Genomic DNA, 27,951 nt, shown 5'->3' with positions numbered 1-27,951 from the left:
TTCTCTCCAGGCTCAGACTTACAGATTGAAGGATATCTAACAGCAGCGTGTGCATGACTTGGATGTAAACACACGTTTTATAAATACATAAAAGTCTGTTTGTGAAATAGTTTTGGTTTTATATAGACTATTTTTAAAATATTATAAAGACTTCTTGGTACTCTTTGGCTGTCACGTTAAAAGTCTACTTAAGTGGTGATACAAAACCATGTTACATGACAGTTTGAGTGTCTTTAAAAAATGAATTTTCTCAGTGGATCAACACAGCAATTTGGCACAGCTGGTTTGTGATAAACTGGGAAGAATCAGTGTTTCTTTATTCTTATTCTGATGAGCTTGTAGTAACACATGGGCAGATACACATACAGTCTGAAAGGACTCTACTTCTAGATTTCTGCATCCGATTTAAATCGGAATCCATACATTTTCAGATGAATGGCAATAACTGGACAAATTAAATACTAATGTTCAGGGCCCTTTGAATCCATGAATACGTCTGCAGTGTGTCTTTCAATTAAAAATAAGTCATTAAAACGTTGCATATATTTATGAAAAAAAAGTGACATAAAAGGTAAAATTGGATTGCCTTCCTATAATTTTATATTGGGAATAAATTTTCAAAATTCAAACAACATCCTTTTGTTCAGAAGAAAGAGAAATACAATGAAAATGCACCATTGCTGCATAAAATTACTCAAGGTAATTACATGGCTTTAATGAAAGGATATTGAATTGTCTTTAGACAGAAAGCAGATTAAGCAAGTATAAATTTGATATATGCTAAGGGATGCAGGTTTTCAAGAGTACGTCTCATAGCTTTAATCTTGTCGATGGGGGGAAAAAACCCAGACTTCACTATTATGACAAGAATAAGTGTAAGACAAACTTTCTTTTCATTTTTATCCTCTAGCAAAACCTATGAATTGAATTTTCATTTCTGTGGGTGTTTGTCTTTGGTGTTATATTCCAGGCGTGCATTTTTTTAGCATGTACAGAAACTCACACCTATTCATAAGTGGAGCAAGAAAGACAATATGGTACGGTTGATATGGGTTTGCTACGTATTTACTCTGAGTGTGAAGAAGTATAACTTGTGAGAGAAAATTGAAACCGTGGAAAGACATCATAAGATACAAAGTTAGCTGTACATCTTACTATCATATACTATTCCTGCTGCACCCAGAGGTGGTAGGTAGGTGCACTGGAGTGCCTTTTGCAGTTACCTCCCTGCAGAGAAAGCATATTTGGGTGGAAAAGGGAGGGGACAAAACTCTTTAAGGGTCATTATGACCTTTAAAAAAACTTTATTTTATGTATGTTTGGTTGCCATCCCTAAGACCAAAGAAAGCGAAGGCTTTTATCCCCTCAAAAGTGAAAAGGATCAAACTCAAAATTCTACACTGGATTTTGTTTTGGTAAGATAAAACAATAGTAGAACACAGTCACAGCAATGTAACAAATCACAGTCCTGAATTATCATGTTACATTCCCTTTATAACATCTCTGAAAATGCATATTTTTATATGTCAAAGGAAATTATATTGGGGGGGGAGTCCTGTTGATGGCAAGCCAATTTGGCTTTATACTAGGCGTATTTCTACAGATGGACAGTTTTAGTAGGGAAAAAAAAAAAAACAGTTTCAGGATTTTTCTCCTTTCCCCCATGTTGTGCTGCTCTGTTCAATAAGAACTCCACAGATTATGACAATTTGTAGCTACTTTAGCAGTGAACCGGATTTGCTCTTTATTTAATCCGTCCCCAAATTCACAGCTATTTTACCCTGTTTGCTGCTCAGATTGCCATCCCTGTTACTGCAAATAAGAAAACCTTTGTTTGAACTGGTGATTTCCATGTAAAGAGAAAGGTACTTTATTACAAATGTCCCCCCTAAGGCACTTGGGTTGAGCTTTTGCTGATTTTGCCCATGTTCTGTTGTGCAACAAGCAGTGATTTGAGCTTGGCTCTGTGGTGAGAATGAGTTGTCTAACTGTTTGTTTGTTTGTTTTACTTTTCCTGCATGGCACTAATCTTCAGCTCTCTAATGAGAAGAAACCACTATTATTTTACTCTTATGCACTCATTGCCAGGATTCCAAAATATTAGGAACATTTGGAACAAATGTCCTCCTTCACATTGCAGAAATCACAGAGGAGCTTTAATAGAATTTCTCTCCTATGTAGCCCAAAAAACATCGATCCAATATTTCCTTCCAAAACCAGTTACAAAAATTAAGGCACGCTGCTGGAGAGCCTGCTGGTTTCTAACCCCCCTAAAATAGCATGGATTTGCAAGGAGAAATTATCCTCAAGGTGATGGGTGCTGCATTGCGCTAGAAAGAAGCTGGGGGGAGGAGGAACCCACATGCCCAAGTCCAATGGGTTTTACGTTCCTGCCCTGGGGAAAAATTTGCCTTTCCCCAAACCTGGCAATTGTTTTAAATGTGGGTGTGTTAGTAAGTAGTACTCTTCAAGTACCTAAGATTTGTCTGGTACGCTAAGGGTCATGGCTTCTTTACTACCAAAAATGGGCTAAATCTGAGTGTGGCTGATTTCTTTTGCTTTAGATGCAGATGAAAAAGAATACTGAACAGAGTATTAAACATCAACAGAGGGGAAAATATTCCTGGACCATGCTGTAAAGCATTCTAGTAATCAAATGCAATGTAAATTAAATCAAATCACATTTGTTTTGATTAAATTCAGTAGAAATCAGATACAGGACTGCATGGCAGTCCCCTTCTGAGACTCCAGTAAGTAGATCCGTAAGTAGTAAGTTGATCCTGATACCATAAGCTTTAATTTACAAGCAGAAATTTACAAGTTTACAAACATCCCACAGATGTTTTCACACAGTCTTTTTAATTAGGTGTTTTGATCACCTTCTCTGAAGAAGGTTCCCTGTTCACCACAGTCCTCATAATTTTAGTTATCCTACAGTGTATCTTTCTGTGTTTACAATTTGTCCTACAATGTATCTGGCTGGTGCCGCTCAATGCCAACCGTCTTCTCATTAGGTTCTAAACAGATTAAATTTCACCCCATTTCTGTTACTCCAGAGTTTTTTTCCCCCACTGTAATCCCTTTTCTAAATTAGAAAAAAGACTCCAACTTCTTGTCGCTCATTCACTTTCCCAAGACTAACGGAGTATCTTTAGTAGCTTTCTGTCTTGAGAACGATCCTTTCAGTGTAATTTCTGGAAATTAAATACTGCTCTTTCTACTCTTAGCTCCTGTTGAGGTATGCTATTGACTATTTTACTATAATCTAGATAGGTCTGGTCCAGGGCAGTAACTTTGTCTAAGAAAGCAGCCTTCTTTCTATATATACTATATTAGTTTACCTCTGATAGATTTGCATTGCAGTTGACTCTTCCCCGTGAACTGCCAAGCTCTCTGTCATTCTTCCCTTCAAAATCTGCCCCAGCAATTCCCACCTTCTTGAGATTAAGCTAGTGGACCTGTAATTACTTCAGAAGAACATCCTTACTGGTTCTTCAGCTTAAGTAGAAGGTGCTGTCCTTTAAATGCATGTGTATTTGTAATCTTTATACTTCTCCTACCAAGTAGTGCTTATGCTAACACATCTTTATCTCTGATAAGAGAAGACCAGGGAAAGAGAGAAACAGATGGAGAGGGAAAAGATGGTATTTTCCCTGGCATTGCCATTTGACTGCTACGTGGCAGCTGGGATGGTTTGGGTCTCGTTGGCAGTAGCCTTAAAATATGAGCTTTAGGTAACTCTATAGGATACCATGTCTTCCCTCCTGCAGAGCAAGGAAGGTGTGTAATTTGGATGCACGTGTGATTAAAGTGTTTTGGTACCTGAGTCCATTTAGCCTCCACTCTTGCATTTGGTCTTAAACCATGCCATACTATCAGATGTGTGATGGTGTATCTTCTGCACCTCTGTCCTGTTTGGGCATGCCTGAAACTGTTTTGCTTCTTCTCATAAGAGATTGAGGTTACTGTACAATAACACATTCCTCTTCTGTAGGTCCACTGAAGGAGCACTTGAGGTTTAAAAGATAAGCTGGGAATGAAAGGAGCAATAAGAGGTGGGAATAGGCTGGCTTGTGAGTTATACAGGTAACAGTTTAGAGTCTGAGGCCTGGAGGCTGAATAGATGAGCTTCTGGAGATGGTGACAAATGTACCTCTTCCCTATTACAAAGAGTAATGAGAGACTGAGGAGGGAAATAAAGAATAAAAAACAATAATAGTGGCACATGAACACACGTAACTGTGAAGCACAGTTGTATGTGTCAGGAAAAAATTGAAAACTACTTCATCATACCTTATATTATTGTTCCATACATGGGTGGTGGGGTTTTTGCCAAGGAGTTGCAGAATTGTGAAATTTTGCCCCCCAAACATCTGATTGTGCTACACAGTATTTGGCTTCTTAGGTGCATCAGAAATTAAGAGTTTTCAGTCATCCAAATGCCCAAATGTAGCTTTACAAGGAAACATATTTCTTTCTTGGCTAATTAAATAGGTGGATTATGAATGCGGTGACTGGAAGCTTGGAAAACAAAAGGAAGTGGCAAGAGAGAAGCTGCTGGACAAAACCAATGGTGATAAGGGGGGCATATAAAGTTGGCAGCTGAACTAAGATAGCAATTATCTGGGTCTGAAAGGAAGTTTCTATCGAGGACAGATGTCTTCTGTCAGGAAAGAACAGCAGGCCTTTTGAGGGCCTCCTTATGTGTTCTCGGGGCCTGATAATGAAGGAAAGATGAATCTGTGACCACTGGTATGAGAACAGGGACTGGGAAGTTCACTTTTATCTCATGATGGCATTCTTCTCCTCTGGAATTAGTTTTATTTAGTAACATGACTTTATTGCTATTTGCAGTCGGTGGGTTTGTCAGTTGAGGATATTTTAAAATGTTATAGAGATTCCGTTGCTCAGATGTGGAGGGAATATTCCCTGTGTTTTCCTAGTTGAAACCAAACTCTTGTTGGAAAAACTCCAACCGTAACTTTTTAAGACTAAGTTGTTGAGTTGTGAAATGGGTTGTATTTCACAGACTGAAGAAAGTCAGCTAAACCCTGGGAAATCAGCGGAGGGAGGAGGATGTATGTAATAGCTGGTGAGAGGATGACTGTAAATCAGCAGTGTAATAGAGCTGTGAAAATAGGAAATGTCACCCAGTGATGGCTGAATCTCCAGCTGTTGCAGGGAAGTTACAGTGCCATTGTACAGACACCAGTGAACTCCTCTCTGGAGCAGCGAGCGCATCCAGTGCTGACCATGCTTGTTCAATAACGTGACCTAAAATTAGAATAACTGCACAGAAGGGCAACATAAAGAGCCTGTTTTATGAGATGAGAAAGATTGACTTCCTTTACCTAGCAGCTCAAGATAAGCAGAGAGCGAAAGAATTTGATTGCCATCTAGAAATACCTTTGGAGGGGAAGACAGGTGAAAAAAACAGTTTAAGCCAAATAAGTGTGCTGCAGAAATCAGTAGGTATAATTTAGCCTTGAAGATGCCATCATTAGTTATTAGATGTAGATTCCTAACTGTTGGAACAACAATGAAACCATTCTGGAGAACTTCTGGATGGAACGTTGGGTCAAAACAACTAAGTACTTTTATGAGTTTAAGAAGTTTGAAAAAAGAGTAGTACAGGATGCCTGCAAAGCACCTGGACTTGATGAAGAAGATGGCCCTTTTTGTTCTTGATTAACAATGGGCAGAACATGGGGTTTGTACAGTTTCAAAGAGCTAGGAGAATATTCAGAATTTCTATGCATGAAGAAGTCTGTAGCTTTCAAAAGATAACGTGCCTTAATAAAATTCAATTTAGTGCCAAAATTTTTACTGTTTTATAGCAGCCTCAATTAGCATCACTGGTAGTCTCAGGAAATAAAGGCTGTAATGCACATAGCTCGCCCTGTCCCTGTTAGAGGTGGTCCCTTAAGGTCAGTACTAATCCATAGTGCTTGGGCTGTACAGGGAAATGCACGTGGTCAGTATTCCTGCTGCAGTTGCTCTGTGAATCGGTAAAAGATTTCACCACCCCCTGCTGAAAATGGATAAGCAAATCCAGCACCATTTGTCAGCAGGAAAATTAGTCTTGAGCTGAAATAAATACTACTACAGTGCATCCTTGAGAACTCCCAAGGCAAAGGAAATACAGTGTAATTGTGGGTCAGCTTCGTGTGTTATAAATGCAATTCCGATTTAAACCTCATTCTAAAAATCTGCATTAGTCTTTAAATACAGAATTGCATTTCAAGATTACATGGTAAAGCATTTAATTTTCTTAATTTAATTTTCTGTACACTTTGATCATACGGCAGCAGTTAGGCAACTACTTTCTCGCTCTGTCTTTTGCCTCTACATTAAAAGATAAAGTTTTATTATCGTCAGTCTCCAGGAGAAGAGTAATTATTTTTAAAATGAAAAGTATGTCATTTACACATGAAGTCATGCTAGCTTCCTTAGCACAGATGATGTTAATATAAAACAGATATTTAGAAAACAAAGAAATGACCTCCCATCCCTGAAAGCTGGAGAAGCATCTTAAATGAGATGCTCTTTACTGGTTCCATTTGACGTACAAACGTTTTATTTCTTGTCTGATCTGAAGAGAGAATATAATTGTAAAAGGCAAATAATTGTTAGTTCTGACTTGTGTATTACTCTGTGATATCGCGTAGAAATGTTAAGTCTTGTATAAGAATACTGTGCACTAAGCAATCGAGTAAAGAGTCAGTCTGAAGTCAAGCTCCAGGTCTCTGTAGTTGCTGCGTGTATGTATGCGTTTATATGTACACACGGGGGGGTGCCTGATCACAGCGCAACCCATTTGGTTCTATGATTGCAAAATGAGCTTTAGTTTGACTTTTTGAATCCTGAGATACAAAGTTCCATTAAATAACCTGAATCAAATCCTCAGAAGTACAGATCATAGACTAGAGTACATGTAACATATTTTCAACTTACTTTAAATGTAATAGGTGTTGGCCTTGTTATTGCTCATGAAATACATATATGCACATATATATATATATATATAAAAAAGTGTATACACATATATACACACACAATTCTTTGGCTGTTTTCCTTCCAAATTAAACATTTGCTTTGCAGACATAATTTTTACTTTGCACATCATCTGTAGTATGCACATTTTGATTTATATGGGCCTGAATGTTAAGTATGTGTGTTTTAAAATGTTCTTAAAGTACAGCTGGGATACAGAATTACAATGAAGGACAAGACAGGAATTCAAAATGATTTTGATAAATAGAAATTTCTGTCAGGAATGAAGTTATCCCTCAGGAATGTTATAGGTAAACTTTATTCTGCCGTATGGCCTGGTGATGGACTATATGACCTTTCAAATTCTCCTCAAGCCCCATTTTACGATTCGGTGATGAATTCATTTTGTCATTTGGCAACTGCTGTACGTATACTATAGATAATTCTACTGCCTTCAATACTTTTAATGATTTTTTAGTTTACACATTTTGCACATGAAACACTTCAACTACATTTAAAATGTATTCTTATTTATTTGAAGATGGTAATAATAAAGGATATGGGTCTCATTTGGCTATTTAGCAAACATGTATTCTTTCCAGCCTAAAACATACTACAGTGCTGAATTTCTATGAGAGGTTACAAGGCTATAAATTACTACGCTTTAACATAAAGATATCTCAAGGTTTATATGCTGTTGATCCAATGTTATTCTCATTAGTGGCAATAACTAGGAGATAATTCACTTCATTTGGAAAATGAAATCCTGATTCTCAAAGTAGTTTTAGTAACATTCAGTCTGGAATCAGATTATTCTTTATAGCATGTTAAAGTCATGGCAAGGTGGTCTTCAGATTGCAAGTGTAATTTAGTCTAACAAATAGGTAATCTTGTTAAAATATTGTCAGGTTAATCAGAATTGATTTGTCTGTACTAAACCCAGTGCATGCTAATCAAGTATCGGGTTAGGAAGCTTTAGTAGCAATTTTAAGTCTTTGGTAGTTTCCCTTTATTCTTGGATGGAATGACTCGTTGGACTTGTGGAAACATTTTAAAGCCTGAACATCCTTCCAAGGCTGGATACAAATGCACTATAGACTAAAGCATCTTCTTTAGAAATATATTTTCAAAAACCTGACAGTGTGGATCGCTCTATTTGTTATACCTTATATGCAATGAATTGTTCTCCAAACCATGTAAGTGCTTTGTGGTTTTTCCACTCTTTGTTATTTGTAACTATCTTGCCATTTTTTATAAATAATAGTTGAAGAGATATTTAAGATTGTAATGTAGTCTCTGTACATATGAGTACCATCCATTTAAATGACAAGTATTACATGGTGCATCTGTGGTGTAAGGAAATGCGTTTGGAACCTCTGTACGTTCCGTTTGAAAGAAAATTCTGGGTAATTGTGAATTTGTTAGAAGATACGGTGAATTTTTTTGGTAATTATATGATTATCATTATGGGTTATATGGGTTATTGATAGATGAACCCCCTGAAATGATGAAGAACAAAAACTTGCTTTGCACAGAGCCACCAGGAGCTTTGTACTCTGCTCACACCCTTTGAAACTTAAAACATCTTATTTTCTTTCAACAGAAAGCTTTTCTTTACAGACTACGGGAATGCTGCCAAAGTTGAGAGATGTGACATGGATGGAATGAACAGGACATGGATTGTAGACTCTAAAATTGAACAGCCAACTGCTCTTGCACTAGACCTCGTTAATAAATACGTGTACTGGGTTGACATATACCTGGACAGTGTGGAAGTTGTTGACTATCAAGGAGGAAAGAGGCATACAATAATTAAAGGCAGACAAGTAGGTATTTATTTGCAAATTAGTAAAAAGTAACGATATCAATAAAATAAATGTACATAATGCTAACAGTTACAGTAATTTCAGATTTTTTTTTTCTCTTTTTACTTCAAATGCGTTAGACAGTAAAAGATCTATCTGCATGTTTTGTTTTATTTGCAATTTAGCCTGTTTTGCAACCTATGGACAAACTTCCATGCAGCGTCTCATTAACAATGCACCATCTAAGTCACACTCCCCATTGTAAAAGACTTCAGCAGGGAAAATATGGGGCAATGGAAAGATACCAGGGGGTAAATTATTAATGCCAAGAAGATCTCCTTGGCAATTCAGGAAGGAGAGACTACAAGGCACAAGAATGTGAAAGAGAAGAACCGCAAAAGCTATTCACCTCTTAAGACCAATCTGGATGCCCTTAAATCATATTTTGTTCATGGCAATGATGCTTTTCCCAGTTGATCCAGATGTTCAGAGTCATAAATACAAATGCTGAGACTGTATGAGTCTTTGAGCAGGAGTATATCAGTCCGTAATTGTTGCTTCAGCTTGGAGAGCAGGGTAGTAGGTAGCAGGGAAAGGAACTTAAGTTGTGAGGCTTATGTAAATCAAGGGAAAATTAGCAAAGACAAACTGTTCCTGGTTGCTACTTGGGCTCCCAGAGCTGGTGTGGGTACCATGACTACATCTGCTTCTGCCTGAGGTTAAACAGAGTGTGTAAAAATGTGCAGACAGAATAAACATTTTACCTGTTCTGCTGTCATTCTTTGCTTGCTTCCAAGTAATCACTGTTTACCAAGAGACAACTGGTTAGTGTAACTACCATTTAAAAATAGGCAGAAAATGTGACAAAAAACAGTCTAGGTCACCTGGCTAAATAGCAAACACCTTCCTATTTTCTACCAAATTACTCCCAGTCTTTAGCCAGTTGTTCTAGAATAAAAGATCTTGAAATTTTTTTTTTTTTTTCCCCAGGTAACATTTTGGAATAGGGCCTTAAAAAAAGAAAGCCATTTTCAGAAGCAACTAACATACTTTTACAGGCTTGTAACTGAGTTGTACTGGTGTCATAGGAGAGATGCTTGTTCTTTCTCTTCTTTCTGCAATTTAGATGCAAAAGAGGATTCTTTATCAAGTTCAGAGGGTTTCTTTCTTCTCTAAACTAGCTAAGAAAGGAGAAGGATGTCTGTTTCTTTCAATATGGGTGAAGGGTATTAAAAAGTTTGGCCTTTCGGTTGGTCACTGCTATCACAAAAGGAGAAGCATATTGGTTGTCTCTCCACTCAAATGAAAAATTGGTGATGTCACTACATCTTGTGCTTGCATTTGCCAGGATTTAGAATGGCGGTTACTCCAAGTTACTCCTCATTAGTCCAAGGAAAGAGCAGACCAGAAAACTATTCTCAAGTAATTTTAGGGATTAAAGTCTATTTCATGAGTACAAGCATATCAAAAGACATACTTTCCAAATGGTACGGGCTTTTATGATTGATGGTCTGCGTGGCTTTCAAAGGACTATTCTTTGTAGCAAGCAACATTTCCATTCATGCATAAGATAGCTGGAAAGCTTCAGGAGAAGTAAAAACCAACAAATGCATAAATTAAATACAAATAATTAAGTCATAATACATAAAATGTATTGTAAAAAGAATCACATAGTTTTAATAGTGTAAATATAGAAAAGCTCTCATGGGAGTTAAATAATAAAGCTTTAAGCTGAGAGCAAATGGAAATAGGGAAGAAAGGATGATAATGCAGAGGAGAAGTCAACAATTTGGTACAGATACATCATTATTTTCAAGGCTGTTTTGTTTTCCATCTTACTATAATTGGATTGAATTTCTATTGGGTCTTAATTAAACACTTCCATTGATCTCAATTTTTTTTTTTTTTCCTGGGTAAGGTCAGAATACAATAGCAAGACTTGGCCAACTCGGGGGTAATTTACAGAAAGGACTGAAATATTTGATGCGCGACAGGGGTATTTCATTTGTTTTGGGTTTTTTGTGATGTGTGTCTGAATTTGTGAGTAAATGAGCTAAGTAAATGCATTGTGTTGAACAATTTATTGATGAAACTAATAAGATATTCAGCCTATGAATATCTGAATGTCTGCCAACAAGTTCTCTTTAATTTGCTCAGCTTTCAAAATTGTCCATGAAATATTTTACATTTTTTTAAATCTATAAATCAAGCACAACCACTAGATTATCGAACACTTCATGTTCGACTTGTGATTGGCTAACTAACATTAGGTAATCTTTAATCAATGTATCACAAACACATCACAGATTAATACAATTTTAGAATTCACTTTTTGAGAAACAAGCAGTACTGTGTGACCACAACCATATTCAAAGACACCAACACAAAAGGAACACAAGCATAGCTGAAGGAATTTGTTTATTTATTCATTTATTTACTTAAGAAAATATTCAGTGGGTATATCTTGCACTACTTGCCTTGCTTTGATGATAACATAATAAAAAAATACATCAATTCAACCTATAAACTGTTTTAAATATCTATATTTGCTATATATATTAGTTAATGTTAGTTAATATTAGTTAATTTATCTTAGTTACTATTAATTAATACTAGTTAATACTAAAATAAGCTGTTGCACTTAAAGTATGTAGGAGCTTTTAATTTAAAACACAAACTGGGAAATTCAGAGGATAAATGAATTTGGATTGCTAAATATTTTTAATTTTCTGCCTTTCTTGTACAAAGCTTTTCAAATTGTAAACTTCGGACTGCAAGAATGTGAACTATACTTGTAGTGTAGTTTGTGTTTATTACTTACAAATATTTGTCGACGTATTCAGAAATCCTTTTGTACAGTTTAGCACGTACAATTCACAGTAATGTTTGATGTTTACAAATAATAGATGTACCTAAAATATTCAGCTAAAATAATGATTTTATTTTTTTTTTTTTTTTTCTTTTCCAGATTAGGCATCTTTGTGGTTTGGCAGTATTTGAAAGCTATTTATATACAGTCAATTCAGATAACCTCAACATTTTACGAGTAAACAGGTATAATGGCACTGATGTTCAGTCTCTTGCTAGACTTGACAATGCTAAAGAGATCCATGTATACCAGAAAAGAACTCAAACAGCAGGTAAGATCAAAATTCCTCTTTCTAGGAAACGTAAAACCAGATATTAGGTGGATGTGTGGTTAAAAAGGTTCTTCCAGAAAAATATATCAGAAGATTCAGTGAAAGTTTGTCACTGCAGCAAAACTCTCCGTTGCTTCTTCATCTGCCCGGTTTTCCTGCGTCTCTAAGCTCCTAACACAACTGCTTCCTGAGCGTTCAGCTCGGACAGCTGCCAAGGGCCACTGGTCTGCAAGCTTTCTGGCTCCACACGCTTAACGCTTTCAGAATTTAACACCTTCCTAGTTGTTAGATGTCCAATACCGTCCACACATGGCTCTCGGACCTCAGAGATTCCTGGTTTCTCTGGGCCTGCTTTTCAGACAGACTACGAACCTCAAGAGAGCCCCCGTCTTCGGGGTGGCCAGAAAAGCATGGAGATGTGGGCAGCTAGCCTGCCTAACTGCCAGCACAGCAACTGGTGAGATAGGAAATTGCTGTTAAGTTTTCCTTGGTTTGTATAAATATCATCTTTGCCTTTTGTGAAAGAAATCTTCATTTTTGTCTAGAATGAAAAACTCTTTATAATCTCAGAGTTTTTGGTAAAATAGCAATTTCTGAGGTCCATAGTCCTGTATGACTCTAATCATGGCTCGGATCGCATACTTTCTGCATTCTGAGCAGCAGTGCGATTTGTGGGAGCTTTGTGCAAAGATAGCAAGATCCAAAATGTTTACAGTGATACTTCACGAGAATTTTTTGATATGACTGATAGCAATAAATCCTTGCCATGCTTGCTTGGACAGAAAAGCAAACGCATCAATTCTGGTGATCAATGTCAATGTTATTAAACAGACTGACTGCTTTTAGAGAAGTTTCTGAAGTGGTAACAAACTCTAAATTGATGTAGACTGGGTGAGCTAATTTTCACCCTATAGCTGAGGGCGTTGATTTGCAGATGTCGGTGGCCGAAGGAGGTTGCAAAGACTCTCTCCTTGCTATAGGCCCTCCTCTTGTACCCCTGAGGGAGTCAGAGAGGTTGGGTAGAGGAGAGACGTGAGCACAGTGTAATCTTTTATTGCATCCTGTGATTACTCTGGTCCTCTTGCCCTTTGCTCACTCTGCTACTTCTTTTGTTTTGAATGGACGTGTTTGTTGCTTGTCAAGATTCGCTGTAAAGGCTGTCTCAGCTTGGTAGAGTTTCTGTATGCCTTTAACAATATCGACCTTAAACCACTTGATTACTTTTTTTAAAAACAACTCAAAAGCTTGAGGGAAAGGAGAGAGACGAGAAAAACATTTTTTGAGCTAAAATACTGTTGTACTGGCCTGTTGTAAGCCAGCTTAGTAAATGTAGGATAGCAAGATAGATTTTGTTTTCTCATTGGATTTACCTTAAAGAGTTTAAAAAAATTTATTTGATATATTAGTCTGCTAATTTAGAACCGTGCATTTGAAAATATGGAGTCAAGGGAAAGGAATTCTTTGGCTTCTTCAGCTGGATTTATGTCCCAACTGTACAAATATGGAAAAATGCTACAAGGCTCGTTCTGTTCTTTAGTTTCTGCACAGGCATCTGCCTCAGAAAGGTGCTGTCTAATGGAGTTGAATGAATAGCAAACTGCGTTGGCGTTGGGTTCACTCTGTTCTCAAAAAGCCAACCAACGAACCAAATAAACCAAAGCACCAAATAAAAATGGGGAAGGGTGTCAGCCACCCCAGGGGAGTGCTGCCTGGCAAACGCTGTGCAGAAGCTTATTCAAAAAGGGGTGATGGCATACAACACTGTAGGGTATGGCTTAATAGCCACAAGATGGCCCTTGGGATTACTTGTCTGCTTTGGGTATCACCTTAAAAAAACCACTTCTTTTGTAGTTATATTCTGGGGACAAATTTACTGTGACACAAATTCCCTTTTTTTCCTGCCTAAACTTTCTACATGCTGGTGCATATAATTATCTTGCTTTAAATGGATTTCAATCGTGCTGTTTTTCACTCGCCGTAGTCCGAAGCCATGCATGTGAAGTGGACCCATATGGAATGCCGGGGGGATGTTCACACATCTGTCTGCTCAGCAGCAACTACAAAGCACGGACTTGTCGCTGCAGGACTGGCTTCATCTTGGGAAGTGATGGCAGGTCATGCAAAAGTACGTTATTTAAATCAAAGAGTCTGCCAGCTGCTAATATTTCAGGGTATAGTTCTGGGTGTTATTTAACGTGCTTATCAATAACAATAGAAATCACATGGGCCGTTTTTGGGTAAAATTTGTTTGCAACACATACCTGACACTTTGTTCATATACTCCTTTCATTCCCTTAAAATGATGTGATTTGGCTTAGTTCATACAAGGGACAAATTAAACCTGGGACGCTGTTTAAAGAATTCTAAAAATTATCACGGGTTTTAAGTTAATCAGTCTTACTCTTTCTTTATATACTATGTATTCTCACAGCACATAGGTACTGAAATGCTGTTAAATAGTTTGTCACACCTAATTTCTACCCATACAATCAACTTGTAACTCAGAAGCAGACCATTCGTGTGAATAAGTCAAGCAAGGTTTTTCTCATACTTTGTGAAAGCAAGTTTGATTTCTATAACTATGGTTATACCTAACATCAGGTATACACAATCTGTTGGTCACCTACAGCCAACAGGACAGTCCTGAAAATTTTGGGGAATACCTAATTTTGCCTGGTTTCTCAATCAAATGGCATTGATTTAGTTCAGATGAAAGGCATGCAATTAGATACTTCGATGGATGCTGGTAGATGGATATATTTGACCTCAGTCAAACCTCATATGGTTTTCACTAACAATTCCAACAGAAAACCCTGAGAGGCATTAGGAAAAGTATATATCTTTGAAAATTTTAAGAGGTATATAGATAGTACTAAGGATCTAAGGATATCTATGAGTATCTTTAAGGAAAGAAAATCACCTTACTAAGCTTCAGTTATTTGCAATTAACCTACTTGATTAAATTGTAAAAATCTCCTCAGAAAGAGGAAATATTGGTGTCCATGTTTTGTATCTCGGTATGAAAGAACAGCGTGTGTTGATTTGTTGTATTCCTTCCCATTTGAAGGACATTCACTGTAATCTTTCGTCTTGTTTGTTTCTGAGAAACTACAGGTGAAAAAAATAGCGTCTTGTATTTGCTGGAGTTTATGGTCTTGTTAGATTTAATGATTACTTCAGTCGTGGTTTACGTTACCCTGATAGATCCTAATGAATTGTAAAATTAAATGCCTACAAAGCTATAGATGTCCATTTCACAGTAGATGCAAAGTTATTCTGTGATCTAGCATTGCTTTTCAGTGTGAACTTTTACAGAAAAAAATAATTAGATGTAAGCAGCTCACTGAAGTAATTTGTATTTTAATTAAGGTAATGTAATTAGCTAGATTTCTTGAGTTTAGATACCTTCAGAATATATGAAAGTTTAATTTTTGGTGTTGAATAACGCTCCTGCTCCCCCACTAATTGTGCCAGTTAATTAAACAGTGACATTATGCACTGTAAAGAAGATTAGGGAGCATCAGTTGTTTATGTTTGTAATCTTTCTTTTGCAGGACCAAAGAACGAATTGTTTCTTTTTTATGGGAAGGGACGCCCGGGAATAATACGGGGAATGGACCTGAATACCAAAGTGTCTGATGAATACATGATCCCTATAGAAAACCTGGTCAATCCTCGCGCTCTGGACTTCCATGCCGAAACCAATTACATTTACTTTGCTGATACTACCAGTTTCTTAATTGGACGACAGAAAATTGATGGCACAGAGCGAGAAACAATCCTCAAAGATGGTAGGCAATGCTAACTGATAGTGACATTCAGAGAATCTCACTAAGGAGAAGCTGAACTGACGTTTACAGATAATTTAAAGCTTTATTTAAGTCTCCCACGGAAAACTAGACCTTGAACAGAGTTGGAGATATTTCTTTTTTTACAACTTCCTGTTTATTTTTCTTGAGTGCAGCAATTTAAAGGTTGGTTAAGTTGCTCTGCTGTGAATTCTTACTTTGTCCATTTAAGCTTATACCTGCCAGTGAGTAGCTCCTACATCTCCACTGTATTCTTTCAGAAGTTAGATACGATGGATCCATAATGTAGTTCTTCGTAATCATTCGCTGAGCCATCCCGTGTCCTTGTGGACTTTATAAGATTTCTTCACTCCAACCTGTATCATAGTGTGGATTCTGGAGCTTATTCAAGTAGTTTGGCAGAGTGAGACTTCCTGTGGTGCTTGCAAACTCATTAGAAAAAAAAGTATTGTCTTTCCTGATGCGTTTTCCTTTGTATATGTGGAAGCAACAGGGAGACCTAAACATTTTTTTAGAACCTTAATTAAGATGTTTGTACCACTTATTATAGCAATGAGAAAATACCAGCAGTTCTCTAGTTTCCACCTATCCCACCACAGTTCACAGAATCTCCCTGGTCTAGAATCATATCTCGTCATACTGAATGCTGTTTCAGTGATAAAACCACCAGTTTGTCAACCCATATTTCTTTTTCTTTTATGGACCCCTTTTTAAGAAAGACTGCTTCAGCAGGAGGTAACAACTGCCTCGGTTGAAATCCATTCTACAGTAATTACTTTCTAGTACTCAAGAAAATGAGCAGTATGAATATTCATCTTGCCTTTCGGAGAGCTTAATATCTTTACTTGTAAATTGAAGGTTGAGACAGTGAAAGTAACTAAAATACCATTGTTTTAGCACAGGGATTTTAATTCCCTCTCATTCATAACCCATGTTTTAATGCACCCTTCTCAGAGAAGTTATCTCCAGTTTGCAGTGATATGGTGCTGTTTTGGTATAAGGTCTCTCCACAGACCTCAGAGTCTGCACAAAGATCCCTTTAGCAGTAGTTGCAAGGAATAGATGGCTTTTTACACTATATTCGTGATTTCTTAATAAAAGGCAGCTGTCTGAGTAAATAATGAATACTCAGCTGTCAATCCGGTAATTCTTCATTTCACTGCGAATATGGAAATGGGTAATATACATCACAACTTCCATTGCTGACTTTCTTTTACTAAACACCACACGTTTCATTTTACAACAAAGTAATCCAAGTGTGGAGTAGAGGAAGGAGCGGACAGTATGTAGATTTAAATATGATAAGGCAGCACCAAGGAGCACCTTTGCTGAAAGGTGTCAAACAGGTTGAGGTTACTCTAATCAAACATGCGAACATGAATAAACTTTGTATACCAAACCAGCAAATTGAAGAGACTCTTTTAAATAATGTTTAACTGGAATTTCTACTCTTTATAAGTACAACATAGCAAAACCACCAATGCAATACCAAAAGAGTTATGGATTATCCAGTGATATATTATTAGTGGTCCTAATACTTAAAAAGACCAACAAAATGTCACTGTCATTCTCCTCTCACTCCTTCCCCAGGAGCTTACATTGTTAGTTAGAACTTGGTGTAGTTTCATAACTTTAAAATATGCTTAAAGAACACTTGTTAATGTATTTTTCATGATTCAAAACATTAATATGGCCTCCAGCCATACCACCTCAGCTTTTATTCTTGTCAGCTCTCAAGAACTCAGCAGGGACAGATTAAATCGTTCCATGGTGGAAGGCTACTAGAGAAAATCAGGTGTGTCAGGAGGTGGTTTAATACTTGCTCTGAAGAGCATGCTGCTAAGGAACTCTATCTGTGGTAGGTGTCACTTCTGAGATTAGAAGTTGTCATTTTTTGTGACCATCAGGTTTTGCAAGAACAGATACGCTAGCTCAAACAACACTGAGACTCAAATAATTACAGTTTGCCTACATGAGAGCCTGATCCTACAAGCTGTTGACTGGGAATTGAGAATGCTGAGCACCTAACACTGCTGGAGTTTGATATAGTTTCAGCTGTGATTTCTTATTCTTCACTTTGGGAAACAAACTGCTGCGTAATATTGGTAACTATTTGACAGCCCGCAGCACGGCCTACCCTAGAGTCGGCAGCACACCTGCAATAGTAGTGTGCTCTCACCAGCAACAGAAATTGCTATCATTAAGGTTTCAAACTTGCATCTGAAATTAGTTTTTTAAATTAAAAAATGGAACAAACCAGACATTTTTAAAGGGATTTAAATATTGTTCAGTTGAAGTAACATAAACACAAACTCTGGGATTTTTTTACTTGTCTTTGTCCCCCTTTTGTTGTTTGGGGTTGCTGTGAGCCTTAAGGTGTTATATTATTCACTTGTAAATATTAGCAAAGATGGTCAAGGGCTACCTTTTTGCTTAAACAAGGTCAAAGTAAGTCTGTAAAGATCTTTGGAAGCTGTTTAGCTGGTTGGTATATAGAATTATTATTTTTTTCGCCAGTTTTCATGTTAATCTAGTATTTTAGGCACTATTAGTGTACATGATCTAACTGACATTGATGAGCTAGGCCATTCTGTACCAAATTACACACTGTGCTTATAATCTCTTGCATATTTAAAATCAATGTGGCAAATTGTTGCCTCTAGAAATATGAGTTTTTTAAAGTCTTGTATCTATAGTCAGTATATTTGGAGCCCACATACTACTGTTGATTGTAAAATTCTGGTAGTATTTCCGGAATTAGAAATGTTAATTTTTCAATTAGCAAGTGAACAATGATCAAAATGGTATATTTTATTCACCTTATCCTTTTTATGTTGAAAGAGCTTCACTGCAGAAAGCCTGGCTTACTGTAGTCAAATCAATTTTGTTTAACCAGAATGGCAGAATGGCCATTATTTTGTTCCTGTTTACTACTTGATGTGAAGCCCACCTAAAAAGTAAGGAATGTATTTAAAGCTTTTAGATAGTTAAATAAAAGTGAACTTTTAAACTGTAACTTCACAAAAAGAATGTAAACTGTCTTTATAGGCTTGTGCTGTAGAATTCTCCTTTATTTTAAAATTTTCTGATATATTTAGTATCTAATTACTGTGAGTTTTTTTAACTTACATTGTATTTGGTCGAGAAATATGGATGCTCCAAAATTACAGTAGAAGGCATAGTAGCTCAGATATAGTAGCTATTATATGAAACTGAAGAGACTTTGAGCAATATGCTTGTAAATTTTAGGAGGTATCTAGTATTCTAACCTAATATTTAGCTTTGCTGTTGATACTAATACAGTCCATATTTGGACTGTTTTGTCTCCCAAAGAAGAAAAAAAACACCAACATTTTTATTAAAAAGCTGATCTTATTAGTATAAAAACTGTGTTTAACCCAAAATGTCTAGGTCAGACAGGATAAAAACAAAATGAGTTTTGAACAAATCGCTGCTTGTCCTCAAGCTTGATTTTAGTCATGTCAGTGTTTCCTTGAGTTGAGCAAAATCTGCTGGGACCCCTCTGAGCCCTAAAGGACTTTTCTTTAACTCCTGAAGCTCATCTTTGTTGCCTGTTCTGTTCAGCAGCCTTTCTCTGTGAGCCTTGGGCTCCCAGGTCCTTGGTGAGATGCTCTCTTCTTTTCCCTACCATACTTTGCACTTCTCTCTTCTCAGCACACTTGATCACTCCAAGACCAAAGGCCACTCTCCCACTTTCGGAGAGTTCCAGCTCTCTGACATTGCCTTTTTAAAAGAATGTAGCAAAGGCACTGAGAGACGGCAAGTAAAACTGACAGTGTCCATGAGCCTGGGAAACCTGGGTGAGCTGCTGGCACTATCTCACCCGCTCTGACTGATCCACGGCTGTTTTGTCCTTTGACTGGATGATTCTTGTCAGACTAGGTGGTTGCTGGGTTAGGTGTGTCATCATACTGTTGTTTCACATCCTCCGTCTGGAGAGTGAATTTTGACACCATTGCTTCCTTCAAGCTTTTTAGATCAGAAGGAAAAATAGTTCCCCAAAAGTAGAGTGATGTTTAGGTGTATCAGAAATACAGATAAAAATGTTAAACACATTTTGGAAAACACCTGAGCATATGCCACTTTTTTTTTTTTCCATAACTTTCTCATATTGTGTCTCACAGGATGTAGTGCCATCTCTACACCCGTGACTAATTTACTAAATTTAAGTCTAGTTTCTTATGTGAACAAGGTTTACTTGGTACTTCAGTGGGTACCTTTGTCTCTCTGCAATATCCTTTGGACCTTCAGAATGATTTCAACTTAAATCGATATATAGGGCAGAGGTCCAACTATAATTAAAACCCTAAAATTTTGTAAAAATAGGGAGAGGAGATACCAAGGACTGATGATTTGCAAGTTCATTCTTATTTTATTGATTTCTGCAGCTGGGCATAGCAACATGGACACAAATTGTGAAATGGAATTATAATGGAAGAGAAGAAAAAATTTCATTATTCTTCTGCTAAGTAGTCAAAAAGCAAAGGAACACATGAATGCAGAGGTAGTCAGGCTTCAGTTGTTCCCATGTTCAAAGAACTACACATTTAAAAACGGCCGCTGGAGATCTTTCTTACCCTTAATTCCTGTTACTATTCAGGTCACTGCGGGCGGTAGATTGTACTTTGCAGTTCAAGGGTTAAAGAAAAAAACCCAACAAACGAAATCTAGCAAGTGTGAAATATATCACAGTTTAAACACTCATGAAGATGTATGTATATAAATTTAACATAATCAATATGCATGGGATAGGATGATTACACACTTGGAATTATAGACAGCATTAAAGCTAGAAAGAACATCTAGTTTGAATCCTGAACTACTCTAGACCCCATTAACTTCTTCAACACAAGTAAACTCATTTCTCAATTACTTCCATATATAATTCTATGTTATTGACAAGAATTTCTTTCATGTTAAAAAAATCTCATTTGTATATTTATGTTTATTCATCTGTGCTGTTTGTCCACTGCCATTGTACTCAGACAGAGGATACTGATGAGGGAAAAAAGCAGTTTTAAAAATATTATGTGGCTCTCATGCTATGACTTTGAGGAGCCACCAGCTTCTTTTAATTTTCTACTTTTAAACATTGAAAGCATACTGACTGAGGTATCTCTCTTAATAAGGGGATCCTTGTTATTTTTAAATTTTAGTATACAGTGCAAGTTTATATCCTAATCTTAATGTACTTCAACATTATATTTAAATGCATTTTGCTTTTTTTAAAAAAAGGAAATAGTTACAAAATTAACAAAAAAACCATTTTGCAACGACAAGGTATTTGAAAACCTTATAGCTCTGCTAACTTGATAGGGAATATGGTGGTATTACAATCACTAAAAACATTGTTCAACAAAAATGCTGTGAAGTAATTTATCATGTTCCAGTGCTATTGAGATTGTAACGGCACCGTTTATAGATGCTGTTATTGCATCCAAGTGTATAAAAAGCCCAGTATTTCACTTATTGGGTAAAACTGTCATATTTTATCTTAGTGTATTGTTGATGACATACCATGTTATCTATGGGTTATAGTAAGCAGAAAGTTTTCTGTACTGCACTAAACAAGTTATGTAGAGTGTGACTTAGTAAAAGAGCTTTGCATTCCTGTCCATCACAAAGAATTTTACTGGTTTCTTGTAGGGAATTAGATTATTAGAGCCATAGTCGGTAAAGATGTTTGGGGTCTAAAAAGTATTATAGGTGAACAGTTTATCCCAAGGAAAAGAAATCTGATAGGTTGCAAAAAATTCGTAGGTATGCCGAAGTGATGAATGTTAGCAAGTAAGACATTTCCCTTCGTACTTACTGATTGTATTATGGGGAGGCATCTTGGTGGAGAAATCTGAGGGAAGGTTTAGACGATGGCAACACTGCGCCACTGCACGACGCTGTTGCGGTAAAAATGACTCTGATAACGACTTGAAATGTCCCAAACCAGCACTTCAGGAGTTCATGTGAAGTTGGTTGCCTGGAAAGCTGGCAGTTAAATTACATATGTCTGGCAGCACAGTTCAAGCAGTAAACAGTTGTCTTCAGTTTAGCAGATTTTCACATGCGTATGTGGTGTAAGCGGGATTTCAGTAGGATCAGTGATTTTGTCACATCAGCATTTCTTAAAAAATGGTAATGCATGATTTTTTTATGTACACTGTGATAAAAATCTCTTTGGATCTTGTTTGTTCTGAGAAAATCTTTCAAAAAAAAACTCCAACGTTGATCAGAAAGTGACGTCAACACTGGTGAGAAAGAATGAATCTGATGAAAGCTTGGGTCTAGATGGAATTACTGGTGTAAATGTGAACAGAAAAAGCAATTTACATTCCTTTTTTCAAGTCTTGATGATTCCTGTCATGAAATTGTACTGTAGGATTGTACATCCAAGTATGACAAACAAGTAATACAATCCATATTATCACTTGACGTGAGTGATACTGCTATTTAGGGTTAAAATTAGGAAGGGTTTTGTTAAATAGTGATTTGCCCAGGGCCAGCTATCACTGACATAGGAAGGCTTATGGTTTAATACACAAGTTTTATGACCAGTCTTTGTCTTTTGTAGAGTGTTTTCAGCAAAGACTTATTCTGACAGACACAGCAAATACAATTCAGATTCAAGGAAATAATCTAATTTAGCTATATGGACCATATATTGTGCATTGTTTATACTAATGGATAATGTTAGAACATAAACATATAATATTAATCTCTTATTACTGTCTTCTCTCTCTCAACAGATCTTGATAATGTAGAAGGCATAGCAGTGGATTGGATTGGAAATAACCTTTATTGGACAAATGATGGTCACAGGAAAACGATTGCTGTAGCCAGACTGGAAAAAGCTGCTCAGAGTAGAAAAACTTTGTTGGAGGGAGACATGTCCCACCCTAGAGGAATTGTTGTTGATCCTGTCAATGGGTATGAAGTAGACTGATTTATGTTGTTTAATGCATGTCTTTATAGTATAAATACGGGATTGAATTTTGCTTAGGATGGGGTTTGTAGAGTCATGTAGTAGTCTGTAATTCTACAGTAGTCTATAATATCTGTAATTCCTGTCCTGCATTCTTGCCTGAAGCCTTCAGAAGAATGCGTATGCCTAGACACCGTTGAACCTACGTCAAGTTAATTTGAATGTGATTCACCTTTTTCTCAAACAAATTGAGTGTATCAGACCTCTATGTATTTTTAATACTAAGTGAACTTTATAATACTCTCCTTTATTTCTCTCTTTGTAAGTCTCAGTTTCTGAAGATAATTATAATCATGTCCTTGTACACATTGGTTTACAAAACTAAATGAGACAGGTACTTTTCATTACTTACTAGCATAATGAATTGTGATATGCTGCATAATAAAAAGAACATTATATTAGTGTGGTATAGTTGTGGTTTACCTAAAAATTCACTGTTACATTTATTCAGGGAATTATCACTGGAGAATGGTGTAGGCAGGTAATTCTAGTGTGGCTGGATTGATTGCTGTTTTCCTAGTACTAGAATGTATTTACACTATCAGGTTTTCACTTTTGAGCTTGTCCTTTGAGGAATGGAAGTGACTGTTGAAAGGCTACAATTAATTAAGGTCGGATAGCAAGGATGTAAAATCAGACCACAAACCATAACCATACCTACAATTACTTTGTTAAATTTTCCAGCTCAGTAAATGCATGGCACAGGAAATAGTGTATGAAGATGTATTGTCTGAAAAGGGCTATTATATAAAACACTTTTCTAATAAAATAGCGTGCTTTTCATGATTATACTTCTCATGGAAGCTTTTCCTGAGGGATAGCATTTATTATGGCATTTTAATTATGTTTAGAAAATATTAGTCTTGATTTAACCAATGTAGAAGCATTAACTGCATTTTGAGATACAATTAAAGCACATTAATGTAAATGACTGTTTCTGTAAGCATGTTTTAGCTTACGACATGATAACTAGAGTAAGTACAGACAAAAAGTTAATGGAGAAAAGCTCAGTAATTGCTGTTGAGCAGTCATGTAAATATTTGTAAAACATATTTTGTCTTCCAACAAAATAAACACCATACTGACCTGCATCTCCGCCTGAGCTTCAGGGCATACGCAGGTTTTATAATTCTGTGATTAAACCTAGTGTTGTTTGAGTCTAACATGCAGTGAAGTTTATAAGCCTCATGGATCAAAAATTGGTTGATGTTCTTAGTATATATTTACAAAAAGATTAAAAGAACCCAAAACAACCTTCTGGTGGGTGAGTTGGAAGAGACAGAGGAGAAACAAAAAAGGTACATTTGCATATCTGTAAACCTGTGTAATGATGGTGCAATTGTTTTCTTTATCTTTTTCAGTTTCTTATATAAAACATTGATCAAATTATGCTTATATATAAAAGTGTTATTGAATAAAATTTTTGACTTGTAGATTTGGCATCATTTACACAGATTTTATAACAAAACTGTTTTTCACTTCAGTGTTTCGTTCCTTTCTAAATTCCGAATTTAAGTTCCACAACTTTATTCTTCAAAGTACAGACAGGTTAAGTGGGTTAGGATCACACAAGTTATTTCAGAAACATAAATCTGGTGAAATCAAAGGTGAGGCACATAAATACCAATTAAATCATGACAACTTTAACAAGTAGGATCTATTTAAGAACCGTTTTTCCTCTATTTAATGCTCAATAATTGAAATCCTAGATTTGACTTTAAAAGTAAACGTCTGCTATCTAGTAAATGTTTTCAGCATATTGATGTCACTGTACATCATATGATCTGAAATGCTATTTAGACGCTTTATAGATTACATACAGGCTTCTATGTGTTTCTTTCCATGAACCTGTTTTTCCTTTGGGGAAAAAAAAAGTAAGAGAAAAGAGAAAAGTGGTGTTTCTTAGCATATTTGCTACCCTCTGCTTTTGTATAAGTTCAGGTTGTGTATTTTAAATTGCTGAAATCAGAGTTGTCACCAGCAAATTCTGTAATAAAATATGATAATCAGATTAATTCAATAAGGAAGAAAAAAAAAGAAATATAGGGTGTGTTCTCTAGTGTCCAGTAGAGAATGGCTCATAGAACTCATCTGAGCTAATACTTTTAGATGACTTAACTACAATGCTTGCTTAATTTTTCCAAAGTAGCATAGGTACTTATTTTTCAGAGTTGTTTTGGTTACCTATATTGCTGTGCTGTAACCATAAAACTATGCTAAAATTTTCAATTAATTTTATAGCTATCTATCTTTCTAAACATTTTTGTGAGGGACAGAGTGCTCATAATAGTTTTTTGAGTAACTTAGCTGCTTTCATGTGGGATGTGAAGTTCGCAGAATGTCAAGGTTATCCTGTAGCTATTAAACTAGAGTGCAGTTAATTGTGTTGCAGCTTTTTTGATAGTATTAAGCATCATAACAAGCAGATTTGCATCATAAAGGCAAATTAGTCTTGGCCAAAAAAAAAAAAACCAGTAAAAGTTTGAATTTGTGACAAAGTCAATAAAATTGCTGGTTTAAAAAAATAATCATAATTCTGGTGTGATTAAATAAGGACTTAAACAATTCTTTCACTTCTCATGTCCGTTAGTCCGTTGGGTATTCATGTAATTCATTCCAATATGACCAAAACACCATAAGTGGCATTTCAGCAGCAACCAGTACGCAGGGAATGTAAATATAGTTGTAGAAATAGCAGTGGAAAGAAACGTGCAAAAGTCAAAATCGCTCTGGCTTGTGGATATACTGTTGCAAACTTCTGCTAAAAGTCTACAATATAATTCACATGATTAAAATGGTATCTGAATGTTCATTTTTTTTAATTTCATAGCTGGATGTATTGGACAGACTGGGAAGAAGATGAAATAGATGACAGTGTGGGAAGAATTGAGAAGGCATGGATGGATGGCTACAGCCGGCAGATTTTTGTAACATCAAAGATGCTATGGCCAAATGGTTTAACTCTGGACTACCACGCCAATGTATTATACTGGTGTGACGCCTATTATGATCACATTGAAAGGATATTTTTGAATGGAACTGAGAGAAAGGTAAAAGAAAAATACTGCTGTTTTGCCACAGGCATGCTCTTTCTTTGGGTTTTATTGTGTTATATTAAAAATACTTTTCAAGCTTTTTAAAGTCTGCATAACCCTGTGGCACGTCCAGTGTCATCTCTGTTGAAACAAGCAATGTTGGCAGTTTCTTGTAGGGGAGTATAGTACAGCTTAAAATTTTCATCTTTAGAAAGTGACATAAAAGTTGGTTTGTGTTTTTTTTTTTATTCTTCTCATATGACAATGAGTTACATTTTGGTTGAGCCACGAAGCTACAAAGAGCTTTTCAGTAGCAAAAAAAACTTCTTTTGGCTCTGCCAGAGAGAGGCTTTCATTTAACTTCACTGGATATCCTACTTTCGATGAACCTCAGCGCCCCATTTGAGCGTTTGTGGGAATATGCAAAGGGGCAGCACCCAACAAGTGCAGTGAAAGATGGAGAGATTGTTTTAGTTGTTACTAATGGCTATACTAGCTAGATACAAGTCTGTATAGAAGTTCTGTGTTGTTTTGTAGAAGTAACAAGAACAGAAATGGAAAACAGTTAAAGCTTAGAGTGGAGTTTGATAATTCAGGGAAGGTTTAGCATCTGCTTCATGAAATTAGTACCCTGACAACTGAAACTTCATCGTTAATTGAGAATGGCGGGCATTAAGTCCTTCTGTGGGAGGATTTTGTCACAAAATGTACGTCTTGTGACTTCTCATTTATCCTTCACTCATGATTCCCTCTGTATGATGGCCTCGATAGGACCAATACGCAGATCTCTACTACTGAAAGTAGTAACTGTAGACAGGGTCCTCCCTGGAACTCATCCCTGTACAAGCTCATATTGCTTTAATATTGCTTTTAAAATCCTTTCTATTGAGTGATCGGTTGTTAAGCCTGTACTAATGCTATAGTGTTGCAGTTGGTCATAATGGCTAGGTTGGCATTTACATTTAGCGCTTCTACTTTTGCTCCAAATGTGTTATGGCCCTGTAATGGAGGGGGGAGGAGGGTAAGCACATTGGCAGAAAGACGTTTTTGAATTAGAGATCCTTGTCTACCAGCGATGCTAGACTTCCTGAAAAGTTCCTGGACAGAACAGGTCTAGGAAGGTTAAATGCAGCTGCCGTGGGTTACACGTGGATCGCTAGTGAGAACTGCTGGTTTTGTTGGTTTTGCCTCCCACCAGAACTGGTGAATAATAAGAAGCACCTGAATTTACAGGTTTTATTTTGAAGTGTGTCACAGAATGGTGCTGGTTTTTTCAAAAGTGTTTTTCTATAATCCTGTGATTTAAATAAACTGCATAACCATTTGAATGACATTTATGTAGCCAAAAATAACTAGAAGATACTTGCTTTTGATGCTGAATAATTTGTTCTTTATTATAGGATACTTTGGTCAAAATGTAACTGGGTCAATGGCATCTTTAATTCTGTGTCAGTATAATGAAGATTTTAGGGGGTGGGCAAGTCCTACTAAAATTCCACCAGTAGGTGGTGGATGATTGGCTGATGGATTAATTTTGATCAAAAGCAGTTCACTGAGGTGAGGAGTTCTCACCAAAAGAATTCCTAGCCCAAAGAGAAAATTCGAAGGGCAAAAGGGGATGATGTTTGTCACCTCATAGTAGTTGTATTTTAGTGGGCTTTGTCTCCTTGGTCTCTTGGGTTTGTGTCTCTAAATAGAGACAAGGTAGGGCATCTGATGAACTGCTTCCTTCTTTCTAGAGGCAAGATAGAAATACATTGTTGGGCATTAGTTCAAGCAAGGACCCCAGCCAGCAGAAGGCTGGAACTTAGTCATTCCAGACTGCAGCTGATATGATGAAGTATAAAGGCAAGGCTCCCAAAAGCAGATGACTGAGAGTTCTGCAGTTTTCTATGTCTTTTTAAAGTAAATCATTCTAATTACTGTAATGTACTTGATGGCAAGTTTAGACTCTCTTTAAAATATTCTTTTCATGCTATAGGGATTGAAAATTTTTTTAAACTGTTCCTCTTTCTCAGACAGCTCTTGTGTAGTGGTAGTTGCGGTCCTGAAACTGGAGCTATAGCAAATGACACTGTTTTAGAACATTTCTGCGGCCAATAAAATAAAGACAAGATTTGGGGTGTAATTTGTAGTTTTATGTATGAGTTAATAAACCAGAAGTAGAAGGTG

At 36.5% G+C, this 27,951-nt stretch overlaps 1 protein-coding gene across 3 annotated transcripts in view; it reads left to right on the top strand.

Moving 5' to 3' along the window:
- Window positions 1-27,951, top strand: part of LRP1B (LDL receptor related protein 1B) — a 780,133-nt gene that overhangs the window by 458,165 nt on the left and 294,017 nt on the right. For all 3 annotated transcript variants that reach the window (XM_076343117.1, XM_076343116.1, XM_076343115.1), the window contains 6 exons: window positions 8,597-8,819; window positions 11,767-11,938; window positions 13,920-14,063; window positions 15,493-15,729; window positions 22,509-22,689; window positions 25,575-25,794. In XM_076343117.1, the coding sequence (XP_076199232.1) occupies window positions 8,597-8,819; window positions 11,767-11,938; window positions 13,920-14,063; window positions 15,493-15,729; window positions 22,509-22,689; window positions 25,575-25,794 (1,177 nt within the window). The remainder of the gene's footprint in view (window positions 1-8,596; window positions 8,820-11,766; window positions 11,939-13,919; window positions 14,064-15,492; window positions 15,730-22,508; window positions 22,690-25,574; window positions 25,795-27,951) is intronic.

This window comes from Aptenodytes patagonicus, chromosome 6, assembly GCF_965638725.1.
Source record: "Aptenodytes patagonicus chromosome 6, bAptPat1.pri.cur, whole genome shotgun sequence".
NCBI lineage: Eukaryota > Metazoa > Chordata > Aves > Sphenisciformes > Spheniscidae > Aptenodytes > Aptenodytes patagonicus.
This window is presented reverse-complemented; position numbering and strand designations above follow the sequence as displayed.